Below are 21,764 nucleotides of genomic sequence, written 5' to 3'. Positions count from 1 at the left end.
TTGAGAAGATTTTAAGTAAGCTTGGCTAAAAATGACACACTGCTTTGAGTCTCTCTTCGTGTTTAGTCAAGGTTTGTTGCACCAGAACGCTCATGATTTCTTTTAAAGTGATTATTTTTCACCCTTTAGCTACTGTATCTTTATGAGTTTGTTATATTGTAGTTCAGTTCACACGGTTGTTTTTAGGGTGGTTAGAGGTACTAAAGACTAACTGGTAGGGATGTAAAAATATTATTTATATCGTGTTACCCCAAGAGAAAAATTGTCTCTATATTATCGTGGGGAAGCGATGGGGCTTCCGAGCCTAATGATTTTATTTTATAAAAGGGATTTTTAGGTCATTTAAACCATCTCATACTATAACTATAGATATATATATATATATATATAACTCATAACATTTTCCTACAGTGAGATTTTGATATTGTTACATCTCTACTAACTAGATGTTGATTTCAGCAACCGTGGGTGAGAACAAGCCGTTTATGCCCATCTCATAATTTGCAGGCTTTCCCTGTTGTGTGAGATGTGAGGTGTGAGATCTCATCATCAGACAGAAGCTCCAGATGTTTCTGTCGAATGTGTCCTGGTCCTCTCTCTCTCTCTCTCTCTCGCGCGCTCTCTCTCTCTCACTCTCTCTTTATCTCTCTCGCTCTCTCACTCTCTCTCTCGCTCCCTCTCTCTCTCTCTCTCTCTCTCTCTCTCTCTCTCTCTCTCTCGCTCTCTCACTCTCTCACTCTCTCTCTCTCTCTCGCTCTCTCACTCTCTCTCTCTCTCTCTCTCTCTCTCTCTCTCTCTCTCTCTCGCTCTCTCTCTCTCTCTCTCGCTCTCTCACTCACTCACTCACTCACTCTCTCTCTCGCTCCCTCTCTCTCTCGCTCTCTCACTCTCTCTCTCGCTCTCTCACTCTCTCTCTCGCTCCCTCTCTCTCTCTCTCTCTCGCTCCCTCTCTCTCTCTCTCTCGCTCTCTCTCTCTTTTTCTCGTGTTCGGCTGACAGTGATTTTGTAGCTCTATTTGTAACTGACAGAGCCATTATTTCATTAGTGTGATTTAGCTGTAAATGAACAAGCTTCAGTGCTGTAATAAAAGCCGGTCGACCTGAAGCCAGAGAACTAAACCAATTCAGATGTGAAGGATGTTCAGAGATGTTCTCCATCCACAAACTGTGTTATCATTATGAATGATATACCTCATTTTACGAAAAAAAAACTGTATGTTAAAAAAATTCAGGTAGTACCAAAAGCTTTTTGCTTTTAGTCCATGTGCGTCATCAATCATGCCAATAATGTTAGGAAATATAAAAGCACACTGTAATGAATGGAGTTAGAAGCTATAAATGACACACTGATGAAAACAATACAGAACAGGTATGTGCTATCTAGGCATCGTCTTGTCTTGTCTTACCAGGAAGGAAGTAAGTCATTCAAGTTTGTATCAGTAATATGTGCATTCATGTCCTATCTTCTCTCTATTGGTGTGTTGATGCTTTATGTAAACAGGATTCAAAAGTGAGTCTGGTAACGTCTGATGTGATGCTGTAGTGTTATGAGTGGTCACGCTGACATCATTCAGGATTCTCTGGACCTGAAGTCAGCGGAAACTCTCCAACAGAATCTCATTCTCTCTTTCTGACTTTTATTTGATCAACCTCCTTAAGAAAACAGTTTCCATAGCAACGGGCCAGCGAGCACAATACAGATGAAGGGTAGAGATGAACCTTAGAGGCAGCTGTCTCTCTCTCTCTCTCTCTCTCTCTCTCTCTCTCTCTTTCTCTTTCTCTCTCTCTCTCTCTCTCTCTCTCTCTCTCTCTCTCTCTCTCTCTCTCTCTCTCTCTCTCTCTCTCTCTCTCTTTCTCTTCTCTCTCTCTCTCTCTCTCTCTCTCTCTCTCTATCCCTCTCTCTCTCTTCCTCCCTCCCTCCCTCCCTCTCTCTTCCTCCCTCCCTCCCTCCCTCTCTCTCTCTCTCTCTCTCTCTCTCTCTCTCTTTCTCTTTCTCTCTCTCTCTCTCTCTCTCTCTCTCTCTCTCTCTATCCCTCTCTCTCTATCCCTCTCTCTCTCTTCCTCCCTCCCTCCCTCCCTCCCTCCCTCCCTCTCTCTCTCTCTCCCCCTCGCTCTCTCACTCTCTCTCTCGCTCCCTCTCTATCTCTTCCCCTCCCTCTCTCTCTCTCTCTCTCTCTCTCTCTCTCTCTCTCTATTTCTCTCTCATTCTCTCTCTCTCACTCTCTCTCTCTCTCTCCCTCTCTATCTCTCCCCCTCCCTCTCTCTCATTCTCTCTCTCTCGCTCCCTCTCTCTCTCTCTCACACTCTCTCTCTCGCTCTGTCACTCGCTCTCTTGCTCCCTCTCCATCTCTCCCTCTCTCTCTCTCTCTGTCTCTCTCTCACTCAATCTCCACTCTCTCCAGGGTTCTCCATATAATGAACTTCAACAGGGGGCTATTGGCTAAGGTTTCATCGTGGCTTCAAAAGGCTCTACACGACACCAGTGGAGGAAAAAGGATGATGTCTAGCGAAAAACGATTGTTAATTTTCCAAGAAAACGAAAAAATGAAATGCTTTCTAAAGATAAATAAATGGCTTGCTCTGCTCGGAGTGCCTCCATGTAGCGCATCCACGACTTCACATACTCTATAATCACGTTGGAAAGGTCACGCAGAAGTTCTAACCCAGTGTTTACGTGTGTGGAGAAAGAAGACTTGGATGTTGAATGACACGTTATAAGTCTTTGTGACAGATTATAGTTCAAAATGGTCAGTCCGTGTGCATATCAGGGATTTTTAAATCTTTTGAAATCTACATCTACGTCACCTTTCCAACGTGATTGGGTAATACAGAAATCATGGACAATAACCACATGAATGGCTTTGCATGACATGAGTGAAGTATCATGAAATTTTATGAACTATTACTTTATCTTGTCAACATTCCTGTTTGCTATCCTGTTATTTGCATATGAGGCTCTCGTTTTTCTTAAACATAATTAAAAGATCATCCTTAATTTAAATGTTTTGAAAGAGATGCTTCCTTTACGACATGACATCACTTCGTACTCACCTAAAAGTTGTTCCAAAATTAACTGTCGCTGCTGTTAAACCCATCCTGTTCACAGTACATAAAGATAGCAAGCAACTGAATTAAAGTAAGTTAACTATGTTATTTATACAAACGTATTTGATCTGTCCGCTTTACTTTACAAGTGTTTGACTGGTCAACTAAACATTGGTGAATAGAACGCAAAACCCTATAATATTGGACCTATTGTTGAGTTTACTTAATATAAACAAGTTAATTCAACACGACTGGTTGAGGGGGATTTTCAGTTCCCAGCTTGCATTTACTCACAGAAGTTTTGTCAACATTACTTAAACTTATTTTGTTCATTCAACTAAAGTGTTATTTTTCTCAAATTTCTCATTTTTGCGTTAAACCACTTGACACAACTTTGTAAAGTATATTCAACAAATACATTTTTTAAGTGTGTGTGTTGTTTAGTTTTCGGATAGATACGATGGTTGGGAAGTTTGTATGTGCAATCTTCTTAAATTCTCATTTGAGAAATAATAGAATTTGGTTTCCTTGAATTCCTTTAAGCTTTGTGTTACTTGTAAACCAAAATAAATCAAATTATATAAGTGGACTAAACTGGACAGATGTGTATATCATTGTTTTGACCTTGTAAGATGTGTGTATGTGTGTGTGTTTGTGCGTGTACGGTCAGCTCAGTTAAAGCCATTAGACAGACAGTGTTGTGTATCATTATGAGTCCTGTTCAAACACTTGGCGGCTGATAGAATGCCCTGTACATGTAAATATTAGCTATGGAACAGCATTAGCGCGGGACATTAAGCTCAGTGTTTACCTGACGCTGTGCTTTTACACACTCATTCTGCAGAATATCATCAGCCTCCAGCGTTTGTGTTGTTTCTATTTACAATCGTAAATTGAGGAAACATGTAAAGAAACAATATAACAACAAACAGTTCATTATATAACCATAAGAGTTTTACCTCTGGCATGTTTTTAGACTTTAGATTGAGAAGAATAATGTGTTTTGTCTGCGAGGTGAGGAGATTCAGGTTATGAATATCCATGTGTTGTGATTCTGTGAGGTATGTAGGCCAGATGTAATTACCCTCGCCGGAGGAACCACTAAATGAAAATCAACCCGAACGCAACATCACCGTCACACTTTTGTAATCCACCAGCTGTTGTCAGTCGTGTATGTTCATGGGAAATCTTCTGGAAATGTCCTTCCGTCTTTGAGATGTCTGCAGAAGAGTTTGTGCAGATGAACAGAAGGTCTTACATGACTGTCATAATTGATTTAATTTATACTTTTATTTATTTTATTGAATATGAGAGACGACGGGAGAGCAACTTGAACTCTGGTTGCACAAATCGGTTTCATTTATTCATTTATTTGAAGGCATTAGGTTTTAAGTTTTGGGTGGTTGTTGTCATGTTCTGTCTTATACATTTCTTAAACCTGCAAATTTTTATTCTCTCACTATCGTTGTTTTGATGTTTCATAAATGACATTTGAATCTCAAGTCAGATCCTCGACTCACATTCGTGACATGTCTTGAAGAGCACGTTCCCCGCGATACCATTTTTTAAGCTTTAGTTGGAGTGTAATGTTGCTGTTCGAGCATAAATAATACCTGCAAAATGATAAAGCTCAAAGAAGGTAAACATTTGCCAGAGCTACGCGCTAAATTACTTTTACTTTCATCACAGTCCTACAAGTGGTACTACGAGTTCAGCTACACACATTCTAAGATAACCAACGGTGAAATAACAGCTTCCATGACTTTAACATCGGCTGTGAAAGCTGTTGTGTAATACACTTATATTGTGTGTGTGTGTGTGTGCGCGCTTACCTCTAAAACACTTCTATGAAACGTCCATTGAAGTCCTAATTGCAAATGTATCCTGGTCAATCTGCTTGTTTTATTATTCAACTCGGGTCCAAAATAAAAGAGCAATACTTATGTTTCTGTTAATAGTGTTAATTAATATAACCGGTCTGATGCCATTCGGTCTTGTGTCATTTCCCTCGCCATAGTAGCAAAAAATGTGCGATCTCTAACAGAGACTGGCGTTTGCAATTACACTAATAGCAAAACATTACACTTTGATGGATCCGCATGTTTTTAACCGATAAAGTGAAGTTGACGCCATTGTTACTGTTTATTGCTCAAAGCTTATGAATACACGTGAGAGGGGCACCGACCAATGACAACAGCCTGAGAAACGGAAGCACGAAAGACCTCGTCAGCTTTACCAATCAGAGCGTTTCGGAAAGAGGGACTTTATATAGACCGGAAGAAATAAAGTTGTTTTGTTAGAAATCTGTCAGCGATGAACAATAGATATGAAACATGTGAAGTATAAAACGTTTTTTGAAATTAGAAACATGAACATCCACTGTTAAACACCCAAAAAACATCATCAAAGCCTCTAAAACCGTCAGGATTTCCATCTCACTACTCTTTAAGATCTTTTGTTGTTGTTGTGTTGTTTTATTTCTCGCCATTTGGGTTCTGGTTAATTGCATATAACATCCACTCAATTCCAGTCATGTTGAAAGTGGATCATTAGATTCTCACTGAGTCTCTCAAACAGCTGTAATCAGATGAGCAAAATATTGTTGTGTCTGGAATGCTTTCATTTACACACATTCATTTATCACACTGAACGCTAATGTTGTTAATCGTTTATAAAATCTGTTAGAATTGTTTGATCATTTCATTTTGTTCGAGTCTTTATTTTGTTCTGTGACGCTTTAATAGCACATCTTTGACAGTCATTATCTGGCACTTTATGATTGATAGATGCTCTTACTGATGCTCTCTCTCTCTCTCTCACTCTCGGCAGGGCTGTTTTGTAGCATGTATGACGGCTACTCTACGGCAGATGGAAGATCATCACTACACACACCTCATCAGCACCTTCGGGAAGATGCGCTCAGATGTGGTGGTGAGTTTAAGAAATAAAACTTTGTTTGCAATCAATAACACAGTTATTTTTCATTTTGTTCAACATTTATTTTAGCAGCAGCTGAACGCATGCCTTCAATGTACATTTACATGTATTAGTAAACAAAATCGTAGAGCGCAGTGCATTCAAGCTATTTATTTTAACAGTATGTGCGTTTTCTGGTACACAATTCTCTACCAGTTTCAGAAACAATGTAGATATAATTAGTGACGAACAAAATGAATCATTCAATCAAAAATTATAACATTTCATGATTTTTTATTTTATATTGAACATATGAAGTGATCTGATCTAAACCTCTGTGACGTAATGGATAGAAATTAAATCGACGTTTATCCCGTTTCCAGGTTTCTCAGCAGGGAAGTTGTCATAGTTCACTTCCATAGCAGTGAATGAGAGACATCCACAAATATATTTCACATTCTCACTACTTTCAACGAAATGAAAAAATAGCGGATAGTCTGATAATGGTTGACAGAAGATAAAAAGATTTCAAATTTACCTCAAATAATGACTTCCATAGATGCTGTGTAAGAAACAACCTTGCATTAGTGTTAACTATTTTTTTGTCATTTGATGCAACGGTAATACAAAAAAGTATAGTGTTAGTAACGTACCTACATTTATAAAGAAAATAAAAATATAAGATCCGTTGGAGGATTTACGATGCTGATGACTGTGAACGCGTCATCGCAGGCTTGTGAAAAAGGTCTATTCATGCATTCACTTAGAAAGCCAAAGGATTTAATAAGAAACAAATAAATGAGTGAAAGTCTGAAATGTTTGGGTTTTATTCCTCACGCTCGTCTGAAACACTGCTGATGTCTTTCAGGATTTCCTCATGGAGACATTCATTATGTTTAAGAATCTCATTGGGAAAAATGTCTATCCCGCAGACTGGGTCATAATGAACATGATGCAGAATAAGTGAGTATGACATGTAGCAAACAGCAATCTTCTCTTTCATGTTTGTCCTTGTTTTATTACTCAAATACTTTCATCCCTTCGTAATTAAAACGATTTTGTCTGTAAAATAAGTTAAAACATGTTAGATGAGAAAATAAGACATTGAATTGAACATTTGAGGAGCACATTTAAGAATCTGGCGTCTTTGTGGATTTTTCTTCAGTCGAGATCAGAAACGCTCGGCTGCATGCGCTCGCAACTTACTGAGAACATTGCTTCCGTTCCTGTCTTTCTCTCTTCCCTGAACACACACGTCGCTGTTGTTTAGAAACTGCAATCAAACGCCGGCTAGATTTGTATTTTCTTTCCCATGAATGCAAACAGTTTGTGTGTGATGGTTTGTTTCTGTGCACCTGTGTACCAGATTTGCGGTTCTCTCTCTCTCTCTCTCTCTCTCTCTCTGTTGTTTTGTTTTATTTATGCCTCTCTTCTCGGCTAATCTGCCAAACACTGAATATTAAGGTTTAACGTGCAGTATAAGAAGCTTGAAAGCGTTTGCCGTTCGTCTACGTGTCCTCGATTTAATTGCCGGCGAGCATTAGTGTTGCTATAGCTCTCATTTGGGGTGTTTTCTTGACACCCTTAATATACATCCCAAACACTTCTGCTTTGTTTCATCAGGCAGATAGAGATGAATGCTTTTTTTGTTCATAGACTGACATTTTTCTGATGTTTAGAAACAATATTTCATTATATTTGTAACAAATACATTCTCTGAGCTTTTTCATGTCACGTCCGTAACGCAAAATGTCACATCCATAACACTGGAATTGCCCAATGATTCTTTTGTTGTAACAGACTATACGTATAAATATTTGTTGAAGTGATCGGAGACTGTGGCTGTAGCGATCCAAGTCCTGACTCATGGTCCTGTCCTGATCCCCTTGCCCTCCCGACTGCTTCCTGTCTGTCACAACTGTTTTATAAAAAATCGAAAAGCCCAAATATAATAATATATGGTGAAGTCGTGATAGTTCCTCATAGTTTGGTAATTGTAAAAAAAGAAACATTCTTAATAATAAATCTTGACTTTGAATGACTGGACAGGTTGAGTTGAATTCTATGTGCTGTGTATTTTAGTGTTTGGTGGGAGTATAAAGGTTTCATGTGAATGCATACTATATATAGATTTAACATCTCGAAGTGAAAATGTATTCTCTTTTGAATCTGCCTCAAGTGTCTTAAAGGCCTGAAATCATTTGTGAGATTGTGTGTTGTTCACACTTCATTTTTATCGTCTTTTGTCACGTTGAGAGTTGTGTAGAATGCAGGTGATGTTGAAAGAAACGTCTGCACTTATATTTCAGTTGACGGGGATCTGAATAACATTTTATTCAATGTTAAAGTGTTTGGAAAGGGAAAGGAAAAAATTGAAAGTAGGAACAGCGATGTGGTCTTTTATATTCACTACTTTTAAAGAAACAACATTTTTTGTTTGTATTTTTTAGTATGGTGGTAATTGAACTGAAGTCACATGGCTCATGTTGAACTGGGTGGTACTTAAAAAACATTTGTTTGTGTTCCCATGTGTTTCAGTGGGTAAAGAAACATTCTAGCTCAAGATCCTTTTCCATTTTACTAAACTTCCTACATTAAATGTATTTCTCTGCAGAGCCTGTGGCACTTTTGTTGTAAACTGTGTTTTTTTTACGAGTGTAATTCTGATGTAAAAGGTAGCAATGCATTATTAAGAGTGCATCTCTGGCCCTCATAAAGACTCGGAACATTCCTGATTCTTCCTCCTGAGACTCTCTTTTGTTATCTCAGCGTTTCGTCCGCTTCCACATCTCTAACCTCGCTCTTTTCACGTGCAGGCCGGAGGACATTGTGTGGTGTTTGATTCTAGCTCTTGTTTCAACAGTTTCTCTGTTGTTCTGTTGGCTTGACCTTTCTCAGAACTAAACCTCTGTCTGTGCAGGATTCAAAGCGCCGTGACTCAATTTGCACATGATGGCATTTGTTTTGCTGCTGATGTATGCTGTTGTCTTCCTCTCTTGGGTTTGAGCCGCTTTTGATTTAGAAAGCAAACACACACACACAAAGGAGTGCAGAAGCTTTGTGAGGATGTTATGTTCATTTTGTGATGGAGGGGAGGTCACGGTGAATGAGTGAATCATGAGATTTCAAGTGTTTGTTCGCAGTGTAAAATCAATACACAAATCAATACGTCTGACACATTGGAGGATTCTAATAGAGGAGGTTTGGATATGTCATTAGAAGAATATTTATTGTCTTGTGTTTTTCATTTATTTATTTTCAATTCATCTGTACACAACTAAACAGTTTTTACTGTAGAGAGCCTCATAGTTGCACCTTATATTTGTATTTTATAGGGTTATCAAGCGAGTACAAAGACAAAACGGTGTATATATTTCTCTTTGTCTAAAGCATATGGAGCTGCGGACAAAATTAAGAGACTATTCCAAATTTTCATTTAATCATCCTTTGTAGATTTATTTTGGTTATTCCAGTCAAGTGTCTGTTGAATTTCAACAAAATTAAACCTTTGGAGTGAGATAGTCATCCAACAGCAATGTGAAAGACTGACAGGATGACGAGACACATGAAAACTGTGATCAAAATCCTGGATCATACAAAAAATACTTTTTAAGCTTTTCCTAAATACGTGTAGAAATATTATTGTTGTATTACTTAAGTGAATATGAGCTTGTTCTCTTTTTAGCATTTGAGGTCTGAAAACAATACATCTCTTCCGTTATTTTCACCTGTTTCTCCAGTTTTCATTTTCTGCAAATAGAAACAATATTTTTATCTGAAATTTGGGAGAAATATTGTCGTTCGCAGAACGAAACAAAATGATAATTTCACCAAAACACAGTCATTTCCTTTTTTATCGTTGCTTTAATGATTTATAAGCATTTTTGTGATTTATACGATTTGATTTGTTTGATGTCTACGTAGAGCTAAGTATGTAAAGTGTCCTTACAGAATCGAATTACAGCATCAATTTTGTGCATTTTTTTGTCATTTTATTTTCAATGACGACCGCATTTAGTGAATCAGAAGTGGTTCACAAATCTGACTGATCCTCTGAGTCATGTGACCAATTCATCTGATTCAAATTAGTTTGAATAAAATCCCTATCCAGTAATAACCAAGATATGTTATATATGGATATATTCAGTTTTTTTCAAACAGTATATTTAGAGAAGTCTCTGACTCAGAAGCACCGTGTTGTGTCAGATTTACCTTATGTCAGTTGACGGTGATGTAGAATGAATAGAATCCAATGAGAAATTCTACCAGCATCCGACACCAATGATACTGAAACGAAAAGAGATGAGAAGAGCAAGACGGGATGAAGCGTCAAGGTAAAATGACGTTTAACTTTCTGACCCTCATCATCACTTTCTCACATCCGTTAATGTTCACGTGACTGCCGTTTCAATCTGTTCTCCCTCCCTCTCTCTCTGTGTACCTCTCCTGAAAAGACACAGCCAGTGTTTATTTCATTGACTCTTTTTATGAGAACAAGCTTACATGGATTGCTCTGTAAACCTCTCTGACCTTCCTGGAGGGATGGTGAGATGGAGAGCTGAGGATAGATAGAAATGAGCCTCTTTAAACTTTACTCACCTGTTGAGAAATAAATGTGTGTCAAGTTGGTTGGTGATAAAAACAACTGCATTCTGGTGCATACTTTTAAAAATACCTTTAATTTTAAATACACACACACAAAAATGCTTGCAGGTCGTAGTAATAGAGACGTGCAGATGTGTTTTCATTTAGCTAGCTTGCTGTAAACTTACATTTTAAATAGCGTACTGTGTAACATTCACTTGGTTGCAGTAAATGTTCTTTTTATCTGAGGTGCTGAGGTTTAATAACAAAGATGACAATCTCGTTTCTGGCAATTTGACGTTCTCTAGCATCCCTGGAGAAAAAATCAACTCTTTTGGGGCTTTAAGAGTTTGTGCAGGTGACTTTATTTCCCCCGTGAGCATCAAATCATCAGAGGTATTCAAAAACGTCACTAATCTTTAAAAGTCCTGCTTTGTTTTCTAAAGCTCTTGCGGTTATCTGCAGTCATCTCTATATTCGTTTTCATCCCGATGGCTTGTCTGTTTCTTTTCTTGAAATAACCTCGATCATCTTTCTTTTTGACTTCATTCCAAAAGGGAAAAGACGTTTTGTGTTTGAGTTTTGCCCGGTCAGAATAGTAATTGGGTATTTATGTCTCGGCGAGTGCTGTGACCAGATTCAAAATGCGCATCGAACTCGATAAGTAAATCAAATTTAACAGTTGAAGTATAAATTCATTAGAAACTGAAACATCGTACTATAAATCAGATGATTAATTGTATCCATAAAAATAACCCGTTTAAATTAAAGTAAAAAGGTAGAGCACCACAAAAATGATTGATATATTTGTTAATGACACAGAGAGTTGCTTTATCCAGTGCTGTTTAGTTAAAACTGGAGTTTTAAGTGCATGCGGTTTTCAAACTTTAGACCCCAAATATGATGTACGTTTTGTGAGACCCCCTTTCTGAAATCCATATCTAAAATACAATTCTGGATGCTAGTATGCATCTAGCAAGAAGTAAGAGACAATGACATGAACACTTTTAAATGATGTTCAGTAGACTTTTGTCTTTTTATTTCTCTGAGATTTTCTGAGGACACCCTAAAGCCATCTGAGGGTGTGTGTGTGTGTGTGTGTGCGGTCTGAGATCCCATGACTGTAGTGTGTTGCCCAAGTAGGCTGTATGCATGATGGGTATCTCATTAGTTTGTGATGAGTGTGTGTGCTGTGGTTTGGAGGCCTCGGAGTGTATGTGTGACATTAACTGCTGGGTAAATGAGAAGGTGCACAGAATTTAATTACGAGCTGCTCTTCAATTATGAGAATAATTACACGGCAGCTTTGTGTTGTGTGGAAGTCACAATGTGCGATGGAGTCTCTGCTGATTCCTTGGAGTCCTATTACCCATAATCCTCAGCTGCCCCTCTGGAGACGTGTGTAGTGTTGGAGCATCAGTTCACGAAACCGTCCTCCTGTAGTACTGTACATACTGTACACTTGGCCTTTTTTTTTAACCTTGTCTGATATATATATATATATATACTTTCATATATTCTGGGTTTATTACAGCAGGTTAAGCTCAAAATGTGAAGTCAAAAAAAGTCTTACTTACAAGTGAAACATATTGTTTCAAAACTTACTGAAAATGTATCGCTAAATTTAAAAACAAGAAAAGTAATATGACGATTACAGTTTTTCATATTAATTTATTCATGTTGTAAGTTCCAGGATTTGGTTTTGCTTGGAGAGAAGTTATCGAGATACTTTACAGTAACGCTATCAAACTTCAGTTTCGTGTTGTTTTTGATTGTTTGACTTCTATCTTGGATTTGTGACCTCTGGGAAGTGTATCATTGCTCTGTCTCACAGGTAAAGGTCAGGTAATCTGACAGACCCGTGCTTTGCGGGTTGTTTTATGTGGTATTTGAAAGCGAACGCGGCGAACTGGATGTCTACGGTAAAGTAGACATCCAGAATGCCTTTAGAAGGAGTCTTCAGTCTCAAAGGTTAAAGTAGAAAGTCTCTCTAATAAAATCTTCAAATGTTGGAATACGCTAGTTTATTCTTCTGTGTATGAGTAATGTTTCCAATAGTGTCACCCACAGTGCTCAGTGTAATAACGGGAGCAGATGTGATATTAAAGGCATAGTTCACCCAAAAATAAATCATTTACTCACAGTCAAGTCATTCTGGAACTTTCTTCTGCAGAACACAAAAGAAGATGTTTCAAAGAGCGAATGACCAAGCAACATTGACTCCTATTGAGCAAAAAACCACTGAGACATTTCTCAAAATATCTTCTTGTGTGTTCCATGGAAGAACATGGAGTCAGGTTCTCAGATGCTGTCCCTTAAATCATAAATGAATCCGACACAGATTACAGATGAATGTGAAATGTTAATTTGTGATGTGGATGTTTGTTGTTTATTTCATGTTCTCCTGAAGTACTTCTTGATTCTTGCTAAAATATCTTTTTTGAGAATATTGACATGAGGACTGCATTGTTTGTGAAGTGAGGAATTTGTTTCTCCTTTAGAAATGAGTTGAATGGATTTGACCTATTTCTTTATTCACTCAAGTTTGAGAAGTTTTCAGTCTTGTTTTTTTGAAGATGCTTGTGTCCTGATCTTTTTGAAAATGTCTTTGATTATAGTACACCATAGTACATAATAGCTCTAATTTAATTGTGATATTTGTTAAAACTCTTGTTAAACAAAATATATAATGTCTCCAAAAAATCTTTCGCTCTTTCTATAGTATAACCATGGATAATTTTCCTTTGTTAGACATTTTCTTTATGTTAGACTTCATCAGTACAGTATGTGTGTAAAACATGCATGTGATGTCTGTAGTGTTTTACATAGTTACAATGGCTTCATGATTTCCTGAAATCAGATTTTTTAATCATATAACCGAAGGCTTAAATTAGATATGTGGGAGGAATGCGATCTTTGCCGCGGCATACAAAGATCTATTCTGTGTGAATGGCCGGTCACAGTGCAACAGCTGCGCCGCTTTCCGCATGTTGTTTAAGCGTCATACCGGTAATGCGGAATATTCAATATTCATATCATAACAAAAATACACACCGGTATTCGGCATGAACCAGTATATCGTCCAGCCCTAATTGATATTCATCCCAATCTTTTTAGACCGTTGGTAATTCTGTCGAATGATGAATCTGTTGCTCCCATTTCGATGAAACAAAATAAGATTTTCATTTTGGTTTTTATGTTTCAAGCTCTTGAAAATGACTGCAGCGTGATTTCGAGTTAATTTCTAAAATATTTAGTCTAATCTAAAATAGTTTTGTTGTTAAATAAACATTATCCACCTATTGCATTTTACAATAAAGATTAACTTAACTACATCTTTTCAGATGTGGCTTGTCGGTGAGTCGTATGAAGAAACAGTCAATTATATGAGCTTGGGATTTGATTTTATTAATTATTATTATTACTGTGATTTCACGACAAATAAATAAAAAAAATTGTTCAATCATTGTTCATTTTCGTGAGGATGTTTTTAAGGGATAGCTTATCCAAAAGTGTATGACTGTCTTTCTGGCTGCATGTGTAAAACCAAAGGAGATGTTAGCTGATTCACTGTTATAGAATGTTTTTCACGTTTGACAGTAGAAAGCAAGTCGGCTCGACATAATGGAACGGAACCCACATGCACAGTGAGATGTAAAGAAGTTATTTTTAACTTCACAACTTTTCCAGACTCATCCTTCTGTTCCACGTTGAAGTGATAACCGGATTTCATTATCAGAGTTACAAACGCACGAACAATATTCCAGTGAATTCTGGCAGACAGGTGACGTTTGCCCTGCAGGAAATGATCGATTTACACTTCCTCTAAAGAGTCGTTCACCATCAGGTCACGTATGCAGAATGACAGTGGCGTAATGTCATGAATCTGTCTGACGGCGAAGGGTTCGACCTTGTTTTATCTTTGAGCTGGAGTCTGTTCATGCTAGCATGCTAATGGATGATGATCGCTATCACGTCAGCTTTCTGAACTCAATTAGCAGCGTGATTGTGTGATAAACTCTCATTAGCATTAAAGCTCCGTGAGCGTGCAGATCAGCTGATGACATCTCGCACATATTCGGGTTGGAGTTTAGCGTGTGTGCTATAGGCGAAATGATGCCGTGCGTCTTGTGTTTATCTGCTGATCTGAAATAACAGGATTAATCGTCTGACGAAGTCAATTTGTGGTGATTGATTTACAAAAGCGTGTCTTGATGGGTTTTTGCGAGAGTAAATTTACAGAAAGTTACGGAAGTATTGGCATTTTCAGATTCTGACATCATAACAAAAGAATGTATTTTGGTTTTCCTCTGTGCCCTACGTAGCATTCAAGGTGTTGGGGATTAGTATCCTTCACATCATCGACTTTGCGTGAATGTGTGAGGAGAATCTTGAGCGCTCGCCGCCTGTAATGGGTTTACTGTAATCTCTTTAGGCAGGGCTTTTATCCTGTGTGTCGTTCTGACCCAGCTATCCCGTACACCCGCTTCACCCTCATTCTCCTGCAGCCGACACACACGACAAACTCATTTCAAACTAATTAAGACCGGTTTCAATGCTCCGGAGAAATAGAGGAGTTAACCGCGGGCGTGAGAGTCATGTGTGAAGTGGGACGGGTACATTATGCAGAAATAACTCATGAATGTGACGTGATGTTTCTCCAGAAGATGCTGGTTTATAGATACTGATTAATCAAAACCAGTCTGACCGAGGTGAAGCTGGTCACCAGTCAGGTGGGTAGAGAGTGATGAAAGTGCAGAGCAGGTCAACAGGTAGACGCTGATGTCTCTGAGGATGACAGCCGCTCTTTAGCGGATCTGTACCGCTGAGCTCACTACAGCAGAAAATTGACTCGGATGTGGAAAGTGGAACCGGGAATTTAGGAAACGGGGGATTTGCTCTCCTGGCTGGAATCAGAAGCAGCGAGTGGAACTGTGATGTTAATCTGAAAGAAACAGTCTGTTGAATTCAGGATGTAATTGAAGTTGCGTGTAAAGTATATTTAGTGCTATTGTCCAAGGTAAACATCATTTTGTTTATTCATTGGTTTATGGTTTGGAAACTAGTTCTGTTGTGACTTTTTAATACATTTTATTGCTCTCCTTCATTGATAAATGATATGGTAGGTTACAGTATGTGATATTATACGATATGATATATGCCATGATGCAGTTTGCTATATTGTATGGTTTGATACGCTATATGATATGATATTTTATTATATGTGATGTATGATATGATTACGCGTGTGCCGGTATGATATTTTGACAGTATGGCAACCTTAAGCCAAGCTATCACGGTTTCGCTGTATGACGGTATTGGTGTTGCAGGTTTAAAACGTGTTATCTTTAAATATCAGAGTTAAAAACATTGAACACAATAGATTAGATTTTTAGAACAGTACTATAGATGAACGGTATGTAATGTCAGGTTAAATTAGTGCTTCCCAAACATTTTTATGAAAATGCATTAAAAGAATACATCACTGCTGTGCATCCTGAGACAAAACAATGGCACTGATATATTTTGAGATATTTCTGAGCAAGTTATATTCAGTTAAGAGACAAGATATGATTTTTATGATATGTGATATGTGGCATTTGACATGAAGTAACATGATGTAATGTGATTTATCATATGTGATGTATTCTGTATGATATGATATGCTACACGTATATATATTATATTATATGTGATGCGGTATAATATTTAATACTGCTTTGTGTTTGATATGATATGATTATAATATATGACATATTATGATACGATAGGATATATATACCATATAAATATATAATACAATGCTATATATGAAATAATATATGGTACTATAGATGAAAGCATACAATGGAATAGAATATAATAGTACAGGTTCTTAAATTTGTTGAAAAATCAAATCACAAACAAAAATGACAAGGACTTCATGACTTTGTAAATGTAATAATGTAATGGCACACATCATCAGGACTGGGGAAGGTCTCGCTTGTCTCTGTGAGAAGAAAACTCTGACACTCGCTGTTCTTTCTCATCTACAAATAAAACATAAACACAGACCTCAGCTCATAAAGTGACAGTCACGATTCTCACTAAAGGCCTGCAAGCACTTGAGTCTTAATTATTAATATTCACTTCTCAATCAGCATCCTCCTCTCTTCTTTCCAGAATATTCTGCGCCCTCTCTCTGTCTTCTTTCTGATGTATCATTCTGCAAACTTTATTATTTAACTTAATCCAGAATAATCCTTTAAGAGTTTGAAAAACAGTTGCTCATAATTGTTCTTTGTAATGAATTTTTTATTTTATGAAGATTGTTCGTCATAAATACTGTATATGATATGACTGACATGTTTACTTGAATGAAAGAAATTTGATTGTTCATTTTGATTTGTTATATCAAGCGCTGGCAGTGTTTGTTTGTGTTTATCACGTGAGCTTGTGTGTCGTGGAGTCGAGTTCATTCGGCCGGTCTCAATTACTGCCGCTCACTGGCAGAAGGATCCAGTAAATGGATGTTTTGGAAATCCTCTAATGCTGTAAAATTGCTTTGAGTTTCAGGGATCAGCCGTCCAGTCAGAAGCATTAGAACAGCACCCTCTGACTAGAAGACATAAACATATGCATATATAACAGATGCCACATCTCTCACTGTCAGATTGATGTATTCACGTGACATTTATAGAGCAGTGATGGGTTTCATGGTAATGAACATCAGGCAGAGAATCAGATGATATGGCTTGTTTTTACACCGTCTTTATGAATCTTCATCTATTGATCGTATGTCAGGAAGGACAGAGCTGAGATGGAAGGATTTATTTAAGTGGGATTCATTTGACCTCTCGACCAGATTCAAGGAATCGTCTTTAACCATCTAATGCGTTCTTCTGACGTTCAGATGAGGTCATCGATGAGGAATCATTGACGTGTTGATGCATCTACCTGACTGTTGTTCATGTGAATGTCACTGTAAATCAGAGATCATTTTTCCACTTTTGTTCGTTGATTTAATTTGTTATACCTTCTTAAAGAGATGGGTCACCCAAAAATTTAATTCCGTCATTATTGATTCAACCTCAAGCCATTCGAAACCTGTATGTGACTGTATGTTTCTTCATTGGAACTCAAAAGAAGATATTTTGAGAAACGTCATGGAATGACAGGTTTGAAAATGTCATGATGAAAAAATACATAATTGTTTTTTTTTGTTTTTTTTATATAACCAACTCTTAAAAACTCCTTTTTTAATTGCATTAAATGAGCACGCCATCCTCTTTAACTAAATTCTTAGTCTCTCCGTGCATCTGTTGTTTTAGTAAAGCTTGTTTTATTAACGTCTCCAGTCACATTAAGTAGCTCTTTCTCCTCCAGCTCATTATAAACAGATCGTGTCTCTCGGCCCTAATGAGAAACTTTCCATCACTCCATTACAAAGGCCCGATGTCCTCTCAGATCAGTGTCTGTGTCAGGGCGACGGTTCAGCGACGCTCTTCAATGGCGTTAAGCTCTGTCTATTTATCTCAGTCGATCAGAAATCCATTCGGCTTTTGTGGCAGCGCACTCTTTAAGATTAAAGGACGATTAATAAAAAGCTTGCGATCTGTTTACTCAGCCAGAGCTTTTTAAACTCACTTCAGTTCATGTGGCGATCCGCAGTGGAGCTAATGAGGTGTCAGACATCTGACAGTCTCGCTTGTAGGAAGGGTCACATATTAACATCACGGCTCATTCATTTGTGTTGGAAATGAACCGTGAGGAACGTGTCCGATTGAATTTAACTGGTGACACTTGACTCCGCGGACTGAGACTTCTGAAGCGTGATGACGTCACACTTTTCTGAGCTTTGAGACATTGTTGAGATCTCTTCTGAACGTCTAGTGACAGAGACAGCCATGTTTTCTCAGGAGAAATATCTGAGATGCAGATGAGACTGTTTTGCTCGCCATGTAAGAGATGATAGAGATATTAAAGAGGTCTCATCTGTGATTTCGCTTTCTCAAAGGAGTTTTTAAACAACGTTGTCGTGCACAGATGGTGTCATTTGAAAGTCATTACAAAAAATGACTTTTGAAGCAATTTCGAGTCCGTGATGAAACAGAAACGTTTTGTTTGTTTTTGCCATTTTATAGTCTTCAGCAGTGACGCGGCGAGATTTCTCTCTCGTAGTTCATTAGCGTCGGCCTTTATTAAACTAAGTGGATGGAGCGTGTTTTAGGTCTGCCTAATAATGTGGTAATGCCGTCCGTGTGGCGGAGTTAAAGAGCTGCGATTAAGTTTATCGTCTGTAGTTAATGTGCTTTCTTACCGCAAGCTGAACGTTACTTTGTTTCTCTGCATCTGGAGGCTGAAGCATCGTGTCGGGAACGGCGCTAATGACGTTATGCCGTGTTTAACAAGCTGCGTTTATGGTTCTCATTTGGTGGTTAAAAGCAAACAGCTCATTTTAATACGATGATGAATTATTATGTGTGTTATTACGTGTGTGTCTTGTGTGCAAACAAGATGCTTGTGTTGTGGATTATTTAACAGGACAGAAGCTTAAACGATTTCTCTCTCATTTCAGAGTCTTTCTGAGAGCCATCAATCAATACGCCGCCGTTCTCAACAAGAAGTTTCTCGATCAGACCAACTTTGAGCTGCAGGTGAGACCTACAGAGCATCAGTTTTTTTTACCACACTCGTAAAATATACTTTTGTTTTGTATATATCTATATGTCGTCATCTTTTACTTAATTAACTCTTTAAAATTCATGTTGTTCAAACATTTAAACCCATGACTTTTTACTAGTGTATAGTGCAACAGCATAAGATTTGTAGTAAATCACGCAAATCATATAAACTGATGTTATGATCATTCAAATGTAATTTATTTTTTCCGTTTCATTTATTTAAATAGGATTGAACGCACCTGTAAAAATCATAAAAACATTTGTTTCTGGATTTGCACAAGTCCAAACTTGGATTGAAATTGAATACACCCATACCAGAAAAAACATCTATTTTATTTCATTTCATGTTATTTTTTTCATTTGTTTATCTATTTGTTTATTATATAATTATTTATTTATTTATTTATTTTATTATATGTTATTTTATTGTTTAGCAATAATTACCATACTTTTACAATAATATTTGTAGTGAAAATATAGTTACTAGACTTTTACACATTTTTCATTTTCTAATGGCTAAATGCAGTAATAACTAAATGTTTAACTCTTTCTCTAAGATTAAGGCCTGGTTTCACAGAGATGGTTTAGCATAGGACTTGGACCATCCCTTAGTTGAATTAAGATGTTTATGTCGCTTTTATGAAAATACGTTAAAAGAATACATTACTGCTGTGCATCCTGAGACAAAACAATGGCACTGAAATATTTTAAGATATTTCTGAGCAAGTTATATTCAGTTAAGACAGGTCATGCATTCCTTTTATTCTGAGACCTTCTGAATCTTGCCTGCGAAACCAGGCCTAAATGATATAACAAATGATTTTTACAGGCAGGTATTACCATAAATAACATATTAAACGTATAGTGTTGTTTATGCAAAATGAGTTGTTAATGGAAACTCTCAGCGTGGTTAAAGATTGTTGTGAATAAATTGTGCGAGAGGAACTTTCAGCAGGATGGACGATCACTTAATTTTCCGCTAGCTGAAGAGCTCGGTGATAAACTAATAGGCAGCGATCTCACAGCTTATAATTTCAATATTTAAACAGCTTTTCTCTAAGCAGTTTGCTTGTGTTAGCTTCTTGTGGCTTACGGTAATTCATATCAAGATACTGGAAAGCACCATCTGGATTTTTCTTTCCGCAGCTCTGGAATAACTACTTCCACCTTGCCGTGGCGTTTCTTACCCAAGAGTCTTTGCAGTTGGAGAACTTTTCGAGTGACAAGCGGGCAAAGATCTTCCAAAAGTGAGTATCAAAATCGGAGGCCGAAATGCACCGCTCTTTAATAACATCAAACACAACCGCACAACAGAAAACACTTAAACGCAATCTATAATATCGACTTTAGTGACTCTGTAGGCTTTCAACAATATATCTGTATATGTTTATATTTTTGAGGTTGTTGTATGTGTGAGAGCTCCAAGCTGTTCTTCTCCATCATGCATGTTCATGTAAAGGTTCTGTGTCACTGTGCCAAGCCTTTAGACAGACAGAGAGAGAGAGAGAGAGAGAGAGAGAGAGAGAGAGTTTAGGATGCCAGGAGTGTTAGAGAAAGAAGAAGCTCTTATCTCCTCTGGAAGCTTCTGTCCGTCTGCTGTCTGTCAGACTGTGGCATGTGTTTAGTGTTGTAGAGATGGATGGCTGTGTGTCATGTTGGTTTCTCATGTAGGGCTGGTCTGTAGAAGATTCTCACCAAAGTGCACAAACATTTCCAGAACTGTCAGAACTATGATGTGAAACAGCCAAAATGTCTGTTGTAGAAATTGAATTCTTTGAGTTAACCAGAAATGAAAATACTAGTTAGTTGTAATGTTATTAATGGCATGAGGACAGAATATACAGTGCAAAGCATATTCTACCAGTAAAAAGGATCAACTTTAGGATCCACAATATACAATAATAGTAACCCATGAAACTGTGAAATAACAATAACAAAACTTTTGAAATTATGTTATGACTTATATATATATATGGATGCTATATTTTAGCAGAATCATACATTTGGTATTTTTAAGGTCTTACCAAGGAAATATTAAAAACACTTTTGAAGGAATTTCCATTAGGCTGTCAAACGATTAATCGCGATTAATTGCATCCAGAATAAAACTTTGTATTTACATCATACATGTCTGTGTACTGTGCGTATTTATTTTATGTTTAAAAATGGAAAATTAATATGCACAGAACCCAGACATATAGTACGTAAACAAAAACTTTTATTCTGGATGCGATTAATTGAGATTAACTGTTTGACAGCCCTAATTTCAATCTATGATGGAGTGTTATTTGGCTGTTTTTATTCATTATCTGGTCCAAAAAATACTGTACAAACATTAAAAGAAATTATGTTCAAAAAAAAATTATAGTAAAATAAATGACATTAAAATAGACTTTTTTATCCTCAAACATTGAAACGTGCACCTTTAGATTTAAAATTGCTTTAAAGTTTTTGAGCCAGACATCCAATGGTCTCCATCCACGTTAAGTACATGAGACAAGAATCACTTGTTTTGTAAATGTTCTGATTCATTCTGCTTAAAGAATTGTGCCAATTT

The 21,764-nt window shown here is 37.3% G+C and overlaps 1 protein-coding gene across 2 annotated transcripts in view; it reads left to right on the top strand.

Moving 5' to 3' along the window:
• dock1 (dedicator of cytokinesis 1) overlaps window positions 1–21,764 on the top strand; it is a 159,081-nt gene that overhangs the window by 99,316 nt on the left and 38,001 nt on the right. For both annotated transcript variants that reach the window (XM_056770948.1, XM_056770947.1), the window contains exons 28-31: window positions 5,874–5,975; window positions 6,829–6,923; window positions 19,102–19,180; window positions 20,354–20,454. In XM_056770948.1, coding sequence (XP_056626926.1) covers window positions 5,874–5,975; window positions 6,829–6,923; window positions 19,102–19,180; window positions 20,354–20,454 — 377 coding nt within the window. The remainder of the gene's footprint in view (window positions 1–5,873; window positions 5,976–6,828; window positions 6,924–19,101; window positions 19,181–20,353; window positions 20,455–21,764) is intronic.

This window comes from Triplophysa dalaica, chromosome 17, assembly GCF_015846415.1.
Source record: "Triplophysa dalaica isolate WHDGS20190420 chromosome 17, ASM1584641v1, whole genome shotgun sequence".
Lineage (NCBI taxonomy): Eukaryota > Metazoa > Chordata > Actinopteri > Cypriniformes > Nemacheilidae > Triplophysa > Triplophysa dalaica.
The sequence above is the reverse complement of the archived record's forward strand: the minus strand, read 5'-3'. Positions and strand labels throughout refer to the sequence as shown.